A 19906-nucleotide genomic window follows, 5' to 3' on the forward strand; every position below is an offset into this window, starting at 1 on the left:
CTGTCCTCCTTCACAATGAATTATTATTAATTATTATTTTCGATAGGTCATTAGCTACTTACACTGTCAAAAGTGAAACCCTTGGCCAAGGAAAAATATAGGCTTAAAGCAACTACGGACATATCTCCAACAAGAGATCATAGGCATCAGGAAATACGCTCCTCATGCTGGAGGCGGAAAATCGCAAATATTGTTCAGTATATGATATAGGGAAAGATGCACAGTAATGGTGAGGAGCAGCCGCCCTGCAGGTGTGTACGTGACGGTGATGAAGGCTGGTGCCCAGCTCCCACCGTCCCGGCAGCAGAGGTGACAGTGTATGAGAGTGGAGTAGCGTGGCAGCGGGAGGTTCATGCCATAAGTTATTACATGTTGTGTTTGGTGAACTGATCGTATCACGAACTTTTGAAGAGCGAGCTGCCATAGAGAACAGTGCTGTTCCTAAGGGCGAATGAGACTTTTGCTACTCTGAAGTAACTGAGAAACAATAAATTTTTTCAGCCTCAGAAATATGGCCAGCGACTGGGAAGCATTCCTGTCAATCATAGACAGTCGAGATTTTCGGAATAAGCTGAATATGACTGCGATGTCTTAATGTATTAAAGAATTTCACTGTGCAGTCCGTTTCTTCCCACGTTTGCTCTTTTTGCTTGGTATTACTTTGTTTGTCATTCATAAACAAAATAACACCATTTCCAAATTTAAACAACTTAAACCATTTACTGATTTGTTATACATATTGTTTCAGAGTACAATATCAATTTTAACTAGATTGATGGCATTAATAAAACTGGTTTAGCTTTTTGTCTGTGAATCTGGTAAGTAACCTTGGAGGACAACTCTCAAATCTTGATTTTCACATGGTAGCTGAGAGTGAGCCCAATTGTTTTGTCAGCAGGAGAGTTCGTGTGCACGGGGAGTCTACTGACATCTCGCTCATCTGTGGACCGTCCTTCTCTGGAATTACTTCTCTGGAATTATTTACCAGAGCCTGGTAAATCTTTTTACTTCAGACTTTAAACACTCAATAACTTATTAAATGATGGGTAAACTATATATTTTATATATTTGGTTATAAATCTAATGAAATTCAGGTCCATGCCTTATTTGTGTCCTTGGAGAGTTGTTTATTGGTGCTCGTGACTGTGAATATCTGCGGGTGTGTCTGAAAGTTAAAGCGGTTAAAGTCTAGTGGTCCAGAAACTGTAAGTCTTTCTCATCCAGAGTCCTGCCTGACCACACGCGTTTCCAACCAGGAAGAAAATGGTTAGATCAATTCCCATGCTAAATACACACATTAGATTTTGCACTTTGGAATCAAAGTTGAAGAGATGATTGTTGTCTAACGTGCACCCCGCCAAAAATATATTTGTGAATTTGGATTATTCACGCTGTTCTTTTACACTACGATTCTTTGTCCATAGATTAAGTTGGCGCCGCTGTGTGTGTTGGTGGCGGCTGTGGCGGGGGTCGTCGCGGGGGAGTTGGCGCCCCCTGAGAGGTCCTACAAGATCCTCATGCTCCTCCCCGTCTCCTCCAAGAGCCACAGGAACGTCTTCATGTCTCTCGCTGAGGCTCTGGCCGACCGTGGACACGAGGTAAGACCCCCAAGTTCTAGTTTTGCAGAGGAATACAGTGAGGCCATATTCCTATGCTTATATATGTATAAGAATAAAATGTGCTGGTGAGCCCTTAGGCCATGGCCTACTTGGCCCATCCGGCCCTGACCAGCCTCCACATATATGTTTTAAACAGACTAGAAATAAATATACAAGTATCAACAGAGAAGAACAGATAATTCTTTTCAAAAGTGATTAGTATAATAAGTGGAAAAAACAGCCCACATGTAAATAAATAAATGGGAAATTAATGAATTATTAGTTAAAAAATAAAATGTTTGTGTGTGTGTGTGTACTCACCTAGTTGTGCTTGCAGGGGTTGAGCTCTGACTCTTTGGTCCCGCCTCTCAACCGTCAATCAAGAGGTGTACAGATTCCTGAGCCTATTGGGCTTTATCATATCTACACTTGAAACTGTGTATGGAGTCAGCCTCCACCACATCACTGCCTAATGCATTCCATTTGTCAACCACTCTGACACTAAAAATGTTCTTTCTAATATCTCTGTGGCTCATTTGGGCACTCAGTTTCCACCTGTGTCCCCTTGTGCGTGTGCCCATTGTGTAAAATAGCCTGTCTTTATCTACCCTATCAATTCCCTTGAGAATCTTGAATGTGGTGATCATGTCCCCCCTAACTCTTCTGTCTTCCAGCGAAGTGAGGTTTAATTCCCGTAGTCTCTCCTCGTAGCTCATACCTCTCAGCTCGGGTACTAGTCTGGTGGCAAACCTTTGAACCTTTTCCAGTTTAGTCTTATGCTTGACTAGATATGGACTCCATGCTGTGTGTGTGTGTACTCACCTAGTTGACCTAGTTGTGCTTGCACAACTAGGTGAGTTGTGCAAGCACAACTAGACACACACACATAATATATATATATATATATATATATATATATATATATATATATATATATATATATATATATATATATATATATATATATATATATATATATATATATATATATATATATTATTAAATATGACCAAAAAAGTAAGATTAATAATTCTAACACGAATTTTCTCAATGTTTCTTACATTTTTCTTCACTGCTGATGGTAACTGAAAAATCAGTTTTCCAAAATTCATTTTTATTTCTAGTCTGACGCAACACTTAAGCACGTTTCGTAAAACTTAATACATTTTCAAAGACTTTAGTTTACACACACACAACTATAACTGAACAGAGCTTAAACATCTTCGATTTTTTTTTTATACCTGCATTTGGGTGAGGTGATATGTTTCGACAGTTTTGGATGAGGTGAAAACAAACTTTCAACACAAGACAGAACACGAAACAATGGGTATAATATTTTGTAAGTTAAAGGGAAGAATGGAAGTAACTGCAGAGGGCCTATTGGCCCATATTTCTTGATGCTTCTATATTGGTGCGGAGTCTTGAAGTGGGTAGAATATAGTTGTGCATTAATTGGCTGTTGATTGCTGGTGTCGACTTCTTAATGTGTAGTGCCTCGCAGATATCTAGCCGCCTGCTATCGCTGTATCTATCGATGATTTCCGTGTTTTTTGTTAAGACTTCTCTGGTGATGGTCCGGTTATGGGAAGAGATTATATGTTCCTTAATGGAGCCCTGTTGCTTATGCATCGTTAATCGCCTGGAAAGAGATGTTGTTGTCTTGCCTATATACTGAATTCTTTGAGGCTTGCAGTCCCCAAGTGGGCACTTGAAGGCATAGACGACATTGGTCTCTTTTAAAGCATTCTGCTTTGTGTCTGGAGAGTTTCTCATGAGTAGGTTGGCCGTTTTCTTGGTTTTATAGTAGATCGTCAATTGTATCTTCTGATTTTTGTTTGTAGGGATAACGTTTCTATTAACTATATCTTTCAGGACCCTTTCCTCCATTTTATGAGCTGTGGAAAAGAAGTTCCTGTAAAATAGTCTAATAGGGGGTACAGGTGTTGTGTTAGTTGTCTCTTCAGAGGTTGCATGGCGTTTCACCTTCCTTCTTATGATGTCTTCAACGAAACCATTGGAGAAGCCGTTGTTGACTAGGACCTGCCTTACCCTACAGAGTTCTTCATCGACTTGCTTCCATCCTGAGCTGTGGCTGAGAGCACGGTCGACATAAGCGTTAACGACACTCCTCTTGTACCTGTCTGGGCAGTCACTGTTGGCATTGAGGCACATTCCTATGTTTGTTTCCTTAGTGTAGACTGCAGTGTGGAAACCTCCGCTCCTTTCTATGACTGTTACATCTAGAAAGGGCAGCTTCCCATCCTTCTCCATCTCGTAAGTGAAACGCAACACAGAGTTCCGCTCAAATGCCTCCTTCAGCTCCTGCAGATGTCTGACATCAGGTACCTGTGTAAAAATGTCGTCAACATACCTGCAGTATATGGCCGGTTTCAAGTTCATGTCGACTAAGACCTTTTGTTCGATGGTACCCATGTAGAAGTTCGCAAACAGGACACCTTCAATTCAGTCAGGATGGGGACTGAACAACCCCAGGAGGAAATGACTTTACAGTACCTAGCAGCTCAAGCTGATGGTTTTAAACTGCAAGGAGTTAATAAGGCCAAGTTCGTGGCCTTCATGTGGAATGCCCACCACGAGAGATTGACTAGATTGGAAATTGCAAGAGTGCGTCCTCCCCAGGCAAGGACGGGGAGTCAAACCCCTCCTGCCGCGCCAAGCTCAGAGGTACAGGCGCTGGAAGTAGAGGTACCTCCTCTATTGCCAAGAGAGGAGAAGATCGATCCTAGGGATGCATACCTAGATCGATGTGTGACAAAGGTTGAAAGGTTTACTCAAGCTCCAAGTAAGGGAGCCAAACCGAAAGAAAGTAAGTCTAAGGGACACCAACAGAAACCCAAGGTTAAGGGGCCCAGGTGCTTCACATGCAACATGGCAGGTCACCGAGCAGCTAAGTGCCCGAGCAGCACTAGGCTTAAGACTAAGAAGATGACCAAGGTGCAAGTTACAGGCATGAGTACCGTGGGAGGTGATGCCCTAAGACACACACTCGAGTTAACTAGAGGAAGAGTTAATGGGCAATGGACGAGTGTCTTTCGAGACCGGGGTGCTACAGTTAACATGGTCAGGAGCAGTTTGGTTGAGCCTGAGAGTAGAATAGGTCGAACCCTCCGTGTCCAGTACCCAGATGGCACTGGTAAGGACATGGAAGAAGTGTCCGTGTGGGCAGACACCCCATATATCAAAGGTAAGATCAAAGCTGCGCTAAGTAGAAAGGCAGTGTATGGACTTTTGATAGGTAATACTCCTGGTATAGAGAACCAGGTGGGTCTGTCCTGTGGAAATGACCCAGAGGAAACAGGAACAGGTGAGAGGAAGGTTAAACCCGCTGGCGTTGACACCAAGCGTCAGCCAGCCAGTCGAGCAGAGACCACCGCCGCTCAGACAGAAGAAGAGAGGCAGCAGGTGAAAAGAAACCGGAGCCATCCTCCTCTCCCTATTGCACAGAAAACGAGAACTGATTCAGAGGGACTCAGATGGGTCTCACCAGCTGACGGCGATGTCACACGGCCGCCAGCTGAGGAAGTCATGGTCGCCTCTTATCAGGCGAAAGATCAGGTGCATGAGGTAAAAGGAAAAAAAGGCAATTTTCCTTCTTTCATTTCACAGAAAACGGGGGTGAGCCCAGTGAGACGGGTGTGGCCCAGATCAGGTGATCCCGCCACGACCTGTCAACCAGCCAGACCCGTGAGGGTTAACACCACTCAGGAGAGTAAACGTCTGCTTGATGTTACCAGTGGTGAGGCTAAGGTAGCTGTGGTTCCCACAAGTGGAGTGGATATTCTGGACCAATCATTCAGGCTGTTGGAAGATCGTTCAGACAAACGAACGGTCGCTGAGAGATTGAAGAACGAGCAGGTCAGTGACCCAGTGCTCAGTGAGGGGCGAGGTTTGACAGCTGCTGAAGAGGCCTCAGCCCAGTCAACTCAGTCGGTAGAGCAACCCGGTCTGAGAGTGACAGACAGACAGGAAGAAAGACCCTGTCACCTGGAAGTCAAGACAGTCTGCTAACTGTCGGAATTGTGTCGGTAGGGTAGGGAAGGTGTGTAGTCTGTACTTCATTGGTAAGTCCATCCCAGTGTGCTACCTATTGTGTCCAGTATGACACAGACCTGTGGGGCGAGAGTGTGAAGGGACTGAGGAAGGGAAGCTGCGAGGCGTTGAGCCGGCTTAACCTGGACCCAGAACCTGAGCACGACCGCACTACGGTCAGGAAGTACCACCCTGGACGACCCAGTGACGTCACATCTTGACCCGCGAGCCACCGACGTCAACAGAAAATGGATGAACCACCACCATCACCCAGCCGCCGCGCACTTGAGAGCACAAGTGTAAGTGGCTGGTGATTTAGATGAAATTTTCCTCCGGGAAATTTTATCTTGTGGTGGGAGGTTATCTGAGGAGATGGTTCACCAGCTCACTTACAATAGTGCTCTTATGCCTGTGGGAGCCAGTACACTTGTTAAGTGGGCAGACTTAAGTTTGGTAACCAGCAACCGAAACATCTAGTGTTTGGGCTCATGTGAGAGCCCCAGTCATCAGCAGTCCATAAATGTTACCCTGGCCGGGGTGGCATGTCTGTGGACAGTGCTAGAGCTGATAGCATCATCTCATTGTATGGCTTTGAGGCGAGACTCCACTTTGCGCAGGAACAGCTAGGCCGCAGGCGTGGGGTGAGCTGTGGGCCTCCCTCGCGCTAGCCGCTCGAGTCGTCGTCATGGAAACAGCCGCCATCTTAGTAAACATCTTGAGCCGCCATGTTGGTCGGCCATCTTGGAGCTGCCCTAGGGGCTATGCTACACCATCGCTGATTGGATGAGAGGGGTAGGCCGCTGTATGCCTTCCTCTCATTGGTTATTTCGAGGAGGACGCGGAAATCGTCGATGTGAGCATCATTCTGAACCCAGCTGCCACTCTGTCAAGACGCTTCTCTGTACTCAATTCGGCCAAATTGAGTATAGGGCGCCGTGGTGGCTGGACTACTCAACTGCTTCACTTCCTGCTTCACCAACGACAGCGGTCGTCACAGAATCCGGCCGAAGTCGTCGCTTGGAGGGGAGAAAGACATTGTGTACAGTGGGTAGAGGTACAGTGATCTGGGATTGTGGGATAATGTGCATACGAGCAGTAACAGACTCGTAGATCCCATACCAGTGATGATTAGACTTGCTAGTGCTCTGTAGCAGCCGATGGGAACGGGGAAATTCGTGTCAGGCAGATTTCCCATGTTTGTGTGAGATGCTATCATTGTGCGCGTCACCTGGGTACGAACGCTTCACTTCACCGTGGGTCGAGGGTGCGAACCGAGCCGTGTTGAGTGGGTGGGGTTCGAGTGTGCGCCAATTGTACGAAAAAATACCACGTAAGGTACTACCGCCGCCCACCGCTGCCCTGAGCGAGCCAGCCACCGGAAGCGGGGTGCATGATGTATGGGAATGGTGTGTAAGCCGGCAGTGTGAATGAGTAAGTACCTATGTGTGTATTTCTGATGATCAGTTAGTCTCTAAAAGCTTGAATTCGAGGTCAAGTGTTCCGTCACATAGTCACGCAGCACCTGTGGAGGTGGAGTGAAGTATGGATGAAGAGATAATCACCCTTGTTGTCATCTTGTCAGTCCAGGGGGACTTACGTCTGGTGTACACAGACGGACAGTGTGTGTGTGTGTGTGTGGGTACACACGGGAACAGAGTATACATAGATTAGCCAAGGACTGAGAGGATGTCCATGTAATAATTATATTATTCCATTGTGGTAATTAATCATTTTTGATCGTCCGTGGGATGGAGTGATATCATTTAAATAAGTGGTCTTGCAGGTGTGGAATTCCAACACTGAGCGCTCAGGTATGTGTAACGCCAGTGATTCCTGGCAATGATTATTATGGAGTGTACCACAGTGTGGTCTAAATTTCTTGTATTGTTCCCAGGGCCGTGACAAGTGTGATTTATATACATATATATATTGTGATTGCAGTGTTAATGTAATTTCGGTAGAATTTGGTGAGTGACGAGGCTAGCTGGAGAGACCGCCGTCGCTCTGTCGAGTAAGGTAACTCTCGAGAGTGTTTATTGGCATGCGTGATCGATAAATCACTCACCTATGTGATTTAGGAGTGCGAGATCTCCTTAGTGTTCCCAATAACGTTTGATAGCTGTAGGCTACATGTGTCAGCAGTAATTATATATATATATATATATATATATATATATATATATATATATATATATATATATATATATATATATATATATATATTTCATTGAATATGACCGCATATTCTGTATTTATTATTTTCTGGTTTAGGGCTCCTATCCCTCTAACTATTTTCTTAGCATCAGGGCTTAATTGGAATAGGAGTTCTCCAAAACTCATTTTCGTTCTTTTAAGGTGAAGAAAAGAAGTGATTTACTATAGAGTGTATTACACTTATTTGTATAATTTGCACGACGTTTCGAACCTCCATGGTTCATTCTCAAGTGAACAATCTTACAATACTAGTTGATTTTATACCCGCATTAGGTCAGGTGATAATACAATGAAGGTGAAAAACATGGGGGGATACATAAGGGATAAACATAGGGGCTGCAGAAGGCTTATTGGCCCATACGAGGCATCTCCTATCTAAACACAAAGATTAATCCAGTGTAATTGGCCTGTTATGTTGGACATTGTCTTCTGTGTTGGCATCGATATGTTCTTGTCTTGTCCTTACTCTCATGGTGGGTAGAGTAAATAGTTCCGTGATTTGGGTGTTCATGGTAGGTCGCTCTATTCTTATGTGAATTGCCTCAAGAATTTGTAATCTTCTTGAATCTTGGGTTTTATCTATTATGCAAGTATTCTTGTTCAACATTTCTCTTGTTAGAGTAATGTCATGGGCTTGTCTCATGTGATTCCTAGGGGCACCAGATTGAAGATGGCATGTCAAACGCCTCGTCAGCTTGGTCGACGTCATACCTATGTACTTACATTGAAGGTTACATCCTTCGTGGGGGCAAGTGTACATGTATACAACGCTTGACTGCTGTAGAGGGTTCTCCGTCGGCTTCGGGCTGTTTTTGATAAGGAGTTCGGAAGTCTTCTTGGTTTTGTAGAATATTATCAGGTTTATGTTTTGGTTAGGAGTAGTGCTTTTTACTCCTTTACGGATTATTTCTTTCATTATTCTTTCCTCTTTTATATGTTCACTGTGCACGGTTGATTTGTAATATAATTTTATTGGGGGTGTTGTGGTTTCTGTTCTAGGTTCTGAATTATACCAACGGTCCAAGTGTCTTCTTATAGCAGCGTTTATTTCCGTGTTGCTATATCCGTTGTTCACCAATACCTGAGTTACTCTTTCAAACTCTCTACTCACGTTGCTCCATTCAGAGCAGTGGGTAAGCGCTCGACGAATATAAGCATTGAGAACACTGGCTTTGTATCTTTGGGGGCACTCACTTCTACCGTTCAGGCATAATCCTATGTTGGTGGGCTTGGTATATACGTTGGTGCTTAAAGAGGTTCCTGTTTTTGTTATTAGTACATCCAAGAATGGCAGACTGTTATTTTCACTATTTTCATGTGTAAATCGGAGTACTGACTATCTCTCTAGGTGTCTTTTTAGGTCAATTAGTTCATCTGAGTCTTTTACTATTACGAATATGTCATCTACATAACGGCAGTATACAGTTGGTTTTTGTCTGCTACTGAAGACCCTATCTTCGATGGTTCCCATATAAAAATTAGCAAATAAAACTCCTAAGGGGGAGCCCATTGCTACTCCGTCTATCTGTAAATACATGTCTCCTTGTGGACTGATGAAAGGGGCTTCCTTTGTACATGCTTCGAGAAGACTTTTCAAGTGTGGCTCAGGTATGTCTAATTTGGGGGTGCTCTCGTCTCTGTATACTCTGTCCAGTATCATTCCTATGGTTGTGTCGACTGGGACGTTGGTAAAAAGGGATTCAACGTCCAGGGAAGCGATGATTCCATCGGGCTGGGTAGATTTGATCAATTCTAGGAAATCTGCTGATGATTGTAGACTAAACTTACTTGGAGTGTATGGAGTTAGGAGTTCATTGAGTTTTTTTTTTTTTTTTTTTTTTTTGCCGGGTGATAAGTTGGGGTTGGTATTTGGCTGATTATAGGGCGTAGTGGGTTACCTGGTTTATGCGTCTTAACATTGCCGTAGGCATATCCTAAGCCATAGTCGCCTTGAAGTTTATTGAAATGCACACTACCTTTCTTTGCGTTGATTGCTGTAATTGTTTTGTTTACTTTCCGCTTAAGGTCTTCTACGGGGTTCCTCGTGATTCGTTGAAATTTGGAGTCGTCACTTAGGATGTCGCTAATTTTGTTCATGTATTCATGGGTAGGAATCAATACATATGCTGCTGTTTTGGCGGAGCATCTGTTAAACAAATGGACCCAGTACGACATCCCTATCCAACTCAAGCAAACCATCAACAGTGAACTATTTAACCTGAAACAACAACATAAAACTCTTGTAGAAACAAAGACACTCCGTAAGTTAACATCCCTAAACGGTGGACAGCTAAAAATCCCTCGTCCTAAAGATGGCTACTTTAACCTGACTTCTTATGATCTTACCCAGGACCAACGAGACCTCTTAAATCTTGGTCTAAATTGTCAATTCTTATCTAAACCAAAGATGCATCAAAAACGCCTGGAAATCGAAATGCTTCTGGACGATATCCATAAGCTAGAAGACAACAAAAAAGTCATCACCACTGACACACTTCAAGCTGAACTACTTGCAGAAGCAGGGAAAAAACGAGGAACATATTCATCTACAATCTTAACCCCACGACTCAAAGAAGCAGCGAAACAACTAAAAAATCTGAAAGACGTAACAATAAGAAAAGCCGACAAAACAGCAGCATATGTATTGATTCCTACCCATGAATACATGAACAAAATTAGCGACATCCTAAGTGACGACTCCAAATTTCAACGAATCACGAGGAACCCCGTAGAAGACCTTAAGCGGAAAGTAAACAAAACAATTACAGCAATCAACGCAAAGAAAGGTAGTGTGCATTTCAATAAACTTCAAGGCGACTATGGCTTAGGATATGCCTACGGCAATGTTAAGACGCATAAACCAGGTAACCCACTACGCCCTATAATCAGCCAAATACCAACCCCAACTTATCACCTGGCAAAAAAAAAAAAAAAAAAAAAAACTCAATGAACTCCTAACTCCATACACTCCAAGTAAGTTTAGTCTACAATCATCAGCAGATTTCCTAGAATTGATCAAATCTACCCAGCCCGATGGAATCATCGCTTCCCTGGACGTTGAATCCCTTTTTACCAACGTCCCAGTCGACACAACCATAGGAATGATACTGGACAGAGTATACAGAGACGAGAGCACCCCCAAATTAGACATACCTGAGCCACACTTGAAAAGTCTTCTCGAAGCATGTACAAAGGAAGCCCCTTTCATCAGTCCACAAGGAGACATGTATTTACAAATAGACGGAGTAGCAATGGGCTCCCCCTTAGGAGTTTTATTTGCTAATTTTTATATGGGAACCATCGAAGACAGGGTCTTCAGTAGCAGACAAAAACCAACTGTATATTGCCGTTATGTAGATGACATATTCGTAATAGTAAAAGACTCAGATGAACTAATTGACCTAAAAAGACATCTAAAGAGTCAGTACTCCGATTTACACATGAAAATAGTGAAAATAACAGTCTGCCATTCCTGGATGTACTAATAACAAAAACAGGAACCTCTTTAAGCACCAATGTATATACCAAGCCCACCAACATAGGATTATGCCTGAACGGTAGAAGCGAGAGCCCCCAAAGATACAAAGCCAGTGTTCTCAATGCTTATATTCGTCGAGCGCTTACCCACTGCTCTGAATGGAGCAACGTGAGTAGAGAGTTTGAAAGAGTAACTCGGGTATTGCTGAACAACGGATATAGCAACGCGGAAATAAACGCTGCTACCTTGAGGTTACCTTGAGGTGCTTCCGGGGCTTAGCGTCCCCGTGGCCCGGTCGTCGACCAGGCCTCCTGGTTGCCGGAACCACTTCCCCGCCGGGTCCTGGGGACCATTCAGGCTTGTTTGCATTTGTGTTCCTCACGTGTGCCCCAAAGAATGAGGTGATTTGATAAAATGCTATGCCCAAGATTACCATCCGAGTGCCGGCGGGGAAGTGGTTCAAATAGCTTCGGCTATCACTTCCTTTTGTCCGGTCGTGATGGTCAAGCGGATTAAGGCGTCCCTGTACATACCAGTTGCGTTGCTCCTGGCAGTATGGGTTCGAGTCACTTCTGGGGTGTGGGTTTTCAGTTGTATATAGTCCTGGGGACCATTCAGGCTTGTTTGCATATATATATATATATATATATATATATATATATATATATATATATATATATATATATATATATATGTCGTACCTAATAGCCAGAACGCACTTCTCAGCCTATTATTCAAGGCCCGATTTGCCTAATAAGCCAAGTTTTCATGAATTAATGTTTTTTCGTCTACCTAAGCTACCTAACCTAACCTAACCTAGCTTTTTTTGGCTACCTAACCTAACCTTACCTATAAATATAGGTTAGGTTAGGTTAGGTAGGGTTGGTTAGGTTCGGTCATATATCTACGTTAATTTGAACTCCAATAAAAAAAAATTGACCTCATACATAGAGAAAAGGGTTGCTTTATCATTTCATAAGAAAAAAATTATAGTAAATATATTAATTCAGGAAAACTTGGCTTATTAGGCAAATCGGGCCTTGAATAGTAGGCTGAGAAGTGAGTTCTGGCTACTAGGTACGACATATATATATATATATATATATATATATGTCGTACCTAGTAGCCAGAACGTCATATTCGGCCTAAAATGCAAGGCCCGATTTGCCTAATAAGCCAAGTTTTCCTGAAATAATATATTTTCTCTAATTTTTTTCTTATGAAATGATAAAGCTACCCATTTCATTATGTATGAGGTCAATTTTTTTTTATTTGAGTTAAAATTAACGTAGATATATAACCGAACCTAACCAACCCTACCTAACCTAACCTAACCTATCTTTATAGGTTAGGTTAGGTTAGGTAGCAGAAAAAGTTAGGTTAGGTTAGGTTAGGTAGGTTAGGTAGTCGAAAAACAATTAATTCATGAAAACTTGGCTTATTAGGCAAATCGGGCCTTGCATAATAGGCTGGGAAGTGCGTTCTGGCTACTAGGTACGACATATATATATATATATATATATATATATATATATATATATATATATATATATATATATATATATATATATTAGTATATTTTGGTAGCAGTCTTTCCTGTAGACATATATTATTAAATATGACCGAAAAAGTAAGATTAATAATTCTAACACGAATTTTCTCAATTTTTCGTACATTTCTTTTCACTGTTGGAGGTCAATCAAAAATCAATTCTCCAAAATTCATTTTTATTTCTAGTCTGACGCGACACGAGCGCGTTTCGTAAAACTTATTACATTTTCAAAGACTTTAGTTTACAAATACACAACTGAATAGAACTTACGCATCTCCGATTTTATATCTACATTTGAGTGAGGTGGATGGGGTGAGGTGGCATTAATAGGGTATTAATTTCATCAACACAAGACAGAACACGAAACAATGGGTATTGAATAGAAGTGTTTGTAGAAAGTCCATTGGTCCATATTTCTTGATGCTTCTATATTGGAGCGGAGTCTTGAGGTGGGTAGAATATAGTTGTGCATTAATTGGCTGTTGATTGCTGGTGTTGACTTCTTGATGTGTAGTGCCTCGCAAACGTCAAGCCGCCTGCTATCGCTGTATCTATCGATGATTTCTGTGTTGTTTACTAGGATTTCTCTGGCGATGGTTTGGTTGTGGGAAGAGATTATATGTTCCTTAATGGAGCCCTGTTGCTTATGCATCGTTAAACGCCTAGAAAGAGATGTTGTTGTCTTGCCTATATACTGGGTTTTTTGGAGCTTACAGTCCCCAAGAGGGCATTTGAAGGCATAGACGACGTTAGTCTCTTTTAAAGCGTTCTGTTTTGTGTCTGGAGAGTTTCTCATGAGTAGGCTGGCCGTTTTTCTGGTTTTATAGTAAATCGTCAGTTGTATCCTCTGATTTTTGTCTGTAGGGATAACGTTTCTATTAACAATATCTTTCAGGACCCTTTCCTCCGTTTTATGAGCTGTGGAAAAGAAGTTCCTGTAAAATAGTCTAATAGGGGGTATAGGTGTTGTGTTGGTTGTCTCCTCAGAGGTTGCATGGCGTTTCACTTTCCTTCTTATGATGTCTTCGACGAAACCATTGGAGAAGCCGTTGTTGACTAGGACCTGCCTTACCCTACAGAGTTCTTCGTCGACTTGCTTCCATTCTGAGCTGTGGCTGAGAGCACGGTCGACATAAGCGTTAACAACACTCCTCTTGTACCTGTCTGGGCAGTCGCTGTTGGCATTTAGGCACATTCCTATGTTCGTTTCCTTAGTGTAGACTGCAGTGTGGAAACCTCCGCTCTTTTCCATGACTGTTACATCTAGAAAGGGCAGCTTCCCATCCTTTTCCATCTCGTAAGTGAAACGCAGCACGGAACTCTGCTCAAATGCCTCCTTGAACTCCTGCAGATGTCTGACATCAGGTACCTGTGTAAAAATGTCGTCAACATACCTGCAGTATATGGCCGGTTTCAAGTTAATTTCGACTAAGACTTTTTGCTCGATGGTACCCATGTAGAAGTGTGCAAACAGGACACCTAGGGGAGAACCCATGGCGACCCCATCTACTTGCTTATACATGTGCCCATCCGGGCTCAAGAAGGGTGCCTCTTTAGTACAAGCTTGGAGTAGTTTCCTTAGAATGTTTTCTGGTATGTCAAGAGGAGTACAGGCCAGATAACGATACACTCTGTCCGCTATCATCCTGATTGTTTCATCCACAGGTACGTTGGTAAACAGTGATTCTACGTCCAACGAGGATCTTATCCCTGTGTCCCATGTTCCCCACAGTAAGTCAACAAATTCCTTTGTTAACTTACTGTGGGGAACAGTAAGTCAACAAAGGAATGTTATCCCAAAGTCACCCAGTATGCTCTCTGTCTAGCTAATATCGTTTTATGTTCACGGATGAGGCATAAGGAGGCGATTACGTTGAGGAGGGCAGTTCACCTTGGGCAGTCCTGAACTCTTGACTTGGTCCTGTGAGAGGATACAGTGACCGCCGTCAGTATTAACAGTGTGTTAGCTGCTGGATTTATGCAGTGTTGTATGGACCGATGTACCCGGGATATGGCCAAGAAGAGTCACAAGACGACAGTAGTGCGTCTGTTGAGAAGTGCTGCTGGTGTGTTGATAGAGACTTCTGCCAGGGTATTTACGGGATTATTTGAAACCCCTGTCAGCGTGTTGCTAAAACCCTCTGCCAGTGTGTATCTGGAGAGTAGAGGTGGAGTATTGGGACATCGTGACAATACAGTGTGTGGACTGGCCCATGTTGAGGAAGGTAAACTCGCCAGTGATTGCCATTAAGTGTGGACTAAGTATACCTGGACATAGTGGACATGCCGGGATTTGATGAACACTGCCGTTCTATTGAGTGTTCTGAGTGAAAGCGACTCAATGTCTATCACCAATAAGGTGATAATATATTGATGAAGGTGTAACTGTGTATTGTTATCTCCCCCCTCCCCCTTTATTCTTTGCATTACTACTTGCCACCACCAGTTCTTGAAAGCTTACCATCGACTTGGGGCAGGATCAAGACGAATAGGTTATAAAATACGTTAACAGAAAGAACCCGGTTACCGGCCCCAGCTGGTCGTAACATAACTGGCATCCCCAGCGGGATTCGACTTCTCGTCAGGTAAGTTTGATAGAACTGGTTAAGTAATTAGTGCAATCCCTTTGTATAGATTTCCCTATTGTAAGTGTTAAGTGTTGTGTTCGGTGTTGGGAAACAGTGCAGTGTTACGTGATTGTGCACAACTTTACTGAAGTTAACAATGACAGAGAAACAGACCATTGATACTCTGGACAATGTTAAGGAGTTCCTGAATCAGAAGGACTGCCTTTTCAAGTTGAAACACCTTGTAAAACCCGAGATAGTTTTAATAAGTGTCTTCCTTGAGATTAAGGTGAGCGATCGTGGCTCGCATGTGAAAATCCTCTCAAAGGTATATAGGCATTTAAAACCTGTCGGTAAGCAAGAAAGTGAGGTGCAGAGTAATGGAGAAAATGTTATGGCTTCCACTGAAAAGGAAGAACAGGAATGTAATGGTGAGAGTGACTCGAGTGAGCTTAATGTGAGCCTATTAACTGTGAAAATGCGTGAATTAGAAATCCATCGTGAAATAGAGTGGAAAAAGCTAGAACTAGAAAAAGAGAGAGAAGAGAAAAAGCTAGAACTAGAAGAAAGATAAGAGAAAGAAAGAGAAGTAAGAAAAGAAGAAAGAGAAATTGAAATAAAACTTGAAATCGAAGTGAAACGGTTGGAGAGGGAAACGGAAATGAAACTTTTGGAAATAGAATTAAAGACAGAAGAGAGACAACACGAATTGGAAGTGCTAAGATAAAGTGGTAGAAGGGAAATTAGTGGTTTCGACCCAATGCGGAACATTAAAATGGTTCCTAAGCTCAATGAGAAGGAAGTATCAAAGTTTTTTGCTGCTTTCGAGAAGGTAGCCGCATCATTGGATTGGCCAAGAGACAATTGGACCTTTATGATCCAATCAGAGCTGACTATTTACGACCAATTTACCAATTACGACGCTGTCAAGAAGGTGGTGCTGAAGGCTTACCAGTTGGTGCCTGAGGCATATAGGCAGAAGTTTCGCAACCTTTAGAAGACGACAGAGCACACCTTTACGGAGTTTGCGTGTATTAAGGAGCAGCTTTTTTACGAATGGTGCGCATCTCGGAAGGTGGAGACCAAAGAACAACTGGAACAACTCGTCTTATTAGAAGACTTCAAAGAATGTTTGTCCGGTGATCTGAAGACATACTTGGAGGAGCAGTAAATAGAGACCTTGGGTGCGGCAGCCACCATGGCTAAAGAATATATTCTAACCCATAGGGCCTCTACCAAGTATGTTTCGAAGAGCTACTCAAAACCATTTTTGAAGTATAAGCCAGAAGAGGAGAGGACCGTCCTACATAGTGCTGTGAAGACACCCCCCAGGTAGTCCAAAGCAAATTAGTCTTAGGAGGGACATAGTGTGTTGTGCCTGCGGGCAGAAAGAACACCTAGCTGCTAAGTGTAAATGTAGAACAGGTAACGACCCGCATAGGGAGGGGGGGGGGGGAAGGTTATGGTGGTGAGTTGTGTGACACCACTAGTAGACACCCAGTCTCTAGGGGGGAACAGAGAGAAGCCAGGATTGTTCACCCTTACACTTCAATAGGGTATGTATCGAGTGACAAGTAGGTCTGTAGTGATACTCAGAGACAGTGGAGCAGCCCAGTCTCTGATTTTGAGAAACTTGTTACCCGAGGAAGTGTCTACTGATAGGAAACAAAGGGTTATCTTAGATGGGTTTCCCTCGACGAGGTACGCTGCCCCTTTAGTAGAAGTACATTTTAAGTCGCCATATTTCAATGGCAAGTGTACTTTGGCAGTAGTGGATCATCTTTCTATAGAGGGGATAGAGGTTATACTCGCCAACGACTTAGCTTTGGGTTTGGAGAGGAACCGTCCCATGGTTGTGGACGATCCGGTAAAAGGATGTAAAAGCTACAGTAGCAGTACAAACCAGAACCCAGACACATCTGAAATTAAATGAGTGTTGACAGCCCTGAAGTTAGAGGAGTGAACGCACTCTTCATTAGTGTACAGACAGTCACCGTAGTAACACGCACGAACCTAGTCTTTGGTCAACACACCGGTACATATCTCCAGGCTCTACCTGGTAGCCAAAATCGGACATTTCCTGTATTCCAGATTTCTGTCTCCCTGAGAGACTGACAGATCGGTACAGGAAACGCCTTCTGCATACAGCCACCAGCGGTACCACGGCTCAGGGAGGTATTGGCAGTTCGCCTCAGTTTTTCGATCTTCCTCGGAGCATCGGTGCTTATATTAACAAAAGCGTGCAAATGTAGCCCCGTTACGAACAAGCGTGTCAGGTAGATCATTGCATGTGGTCTTGGTGATCACTTTGGTCAAGACATCTCTATTAATACAGTTTTTAGAGCAGGACTTTCTCCTGACATTGATCATCTATTTGCAAAAGTCTTATTAGTTTTATTCATACTAATTTGGTTTATTTCCTTTTTAGAAACCAAACCAAATTCTTTTTGGACGGGAGATGTTACGGTATCGACACCATCGTCGAAGTGGAGAACGGTGATGTCGGCGTCATCTATGGACCTGTACTCCAACTCCCAAGTATTTAGGTGCGATGCAAACAACACCATCTGTTGGCAATGGTGTGGCATCGATGAAAGATTCCTGTTTCATCCCTCAGTTAGGAGGTGAGGTCGGTGATGATGACCTCTGGTGGGTGGCATAACGATATCAACACCATCTAGGTTGTGTATGCAATTACATTGTCAGTTCCCTGGTGGAAGGATGTTATCCCAAGGTCACCCAGTATGCTGTCTGTCTAGCTAACGACATTTTATATTCACAAAGGTGACGAAAGGAGACAATTGTGTTGAGGAGGGCAGTTCACCTTGGGCAGTCCTGAACTCTTGACTTGGTCCTGTGAGGGGACACAGTGACCGCCGTCGGTAGTAGCAGTGTGTTAGCTGCTGGATTTATGCAGTGTTGTATGGACCGACGTACCCGGGATTTGACCAAGAAGAGTTACGAGACGACAGTAGTGTTTCTGTTGAGAAGTGCTGCTAGTGTGTTGATAGAGACTTCTGCCAGTGTGTACCTGGAGAGTAGAGGTGGAGTATTGGGACATCGTGACAATACAGTGTATGGACTGGCCCATGTCGAGGAAGGTGTACTCGCCAGTGATTACCATTAAATGTGGACGATGTGTACCTGGACGTAGTGGACTTGCCGGGATTTGATGAACACTGCCGTTCTATTGAGTGTTCTGAGTGAAAGCGACACAGAGTAAATATGTGCAGTAATAATTAGAGATATAATATATATATATATATATATATATATATATATATATATATATATATATATATATATATATATACATATATATATATATATATATATATATATATATATATATATATATATATATATATATATATATATATATATATATATATATATTGGTGAAGGTGATAATATGAAGGTGTAGTTGTGTATTACCCCCCCCCCCCCCCTCACTCCCATTTATTCTTTGCATTACTACTTGCCACCACCAGTTCTTGAAAGTTTGCTATCGACTTAGGGCAGGATCAAGAAGAAAAGGCTATAAAACACGTTAACAGAATAAACCCGACTACTCTCCCCAGCTGGCCATAACAAGGTTGGTGAGGAACTCATTAGGCAAACTAAAGATTCACGAGAGGGCAGTTTCCTGTCCCAGTGCCTCAGGGTCGCGATCCAGAGAGGAAATACTTGCTGTATCTTGGTCACGCACCCCACCTCTGAAGTGCTTGAAGAGGTCTTCCAACATTAATTGTTTTATGTGTGTTTTCTGTAAACTGTAACACAATGTAATAAAGTTAAACAATAAAATTAATCATAATAAAAAAATATGGGTGGTAGGAGAAGAAATTATTAAAGCGTTCGCTGAGAATCTACAAAGTTTTCTCTGAATACTCTTTATTTTCTTCTTCGAGGCTATGGGTTCCTACAATTGCACCAGAGATGATACCCCCCTATAATATATATATATATATATATATATATATATATATATATATATATATATATATATATATATATATATATATATATTTTTAGGGGTACCACCACTGGTTTAATTAAAGGGACCCACATCCTCGAAGAAGAAAATAAATAGTGTTCAGAGAAGACCTTGTGGATTCTCACTGAATACTTTAATCTTTTCCTCTCCTACCACCCCTATTATTTTATTTTTATTTTTTTTATTGCAATGCTACAGTTTACAGAGAACACACACTTATATAACAATATACCAATCAGTGTTCGAAGACCTCGTCCAGTTCCTCGGGGGTCGGGTGCGTACCCAAGATACAGCACGCATTTCCCCTCTGAACAGCGACACTGAGGCGCTGGAACATAAAACTGGCCGCTCTTGGGTCTCTAGTCTTCCCAATGAGTTCCTCGGCCAGCTCCTTCAGGAACTTAAGTGAACATTTACCCCAGGCGCCCAGAGTCTCAGAGCCTATTGGCA

The 19906-nt window shown here is 42.7% G+C and overlaps 1 protein-coding gene across 3 annotated transcripts in view; it reads left to right on the top strand.

Moving 5' to 3' along the window:
• Positions 1-357: 357 nt before the first annotated feature.
• Positions 358-19906, top strand: part of LOC138349848 (UDP-glucosyltransferase 2-like) — a 35729-nt gene continuing 16180 nt past the window's right edge. Inside the window, exons 1-2 of one of the 3 annotated variants that reach the window (XM_069323774.1) lie at positions 358-994; positions 1425-1598. In XM_069323774.1, coding sequence (XP_069179875.1) covers positions 1518-1598 — 81 coding nt within the window. In that variant the 5' untranslated portion in view covers positions 358-994; positions 1425-1517. Of the gene's footprint in view, positions 995-1128; positions 1267-1424; positions 1599-17887; positions 18084-19906 lie in introns of those variants that run through there. The other 2 variants (XM_069323767.1, XM_069323780.1) reach the window with 2 other exon arrangements.

Source organism: Procambarus clarkii, chromosome 2 (assembly GCF_040958095.1).
Source record: "Procambarus clarkii isolate CNS0578487 chromosome 2, FALCON_Pclarkii_2.0, whole genome shotgun sequence".
Lineage (NCBI taxonomy): Eukaryota > Metazoa > Arthropoda > Malacostraca > Decapoda > Cambaridae > Procambarus > Procambarus clarkii.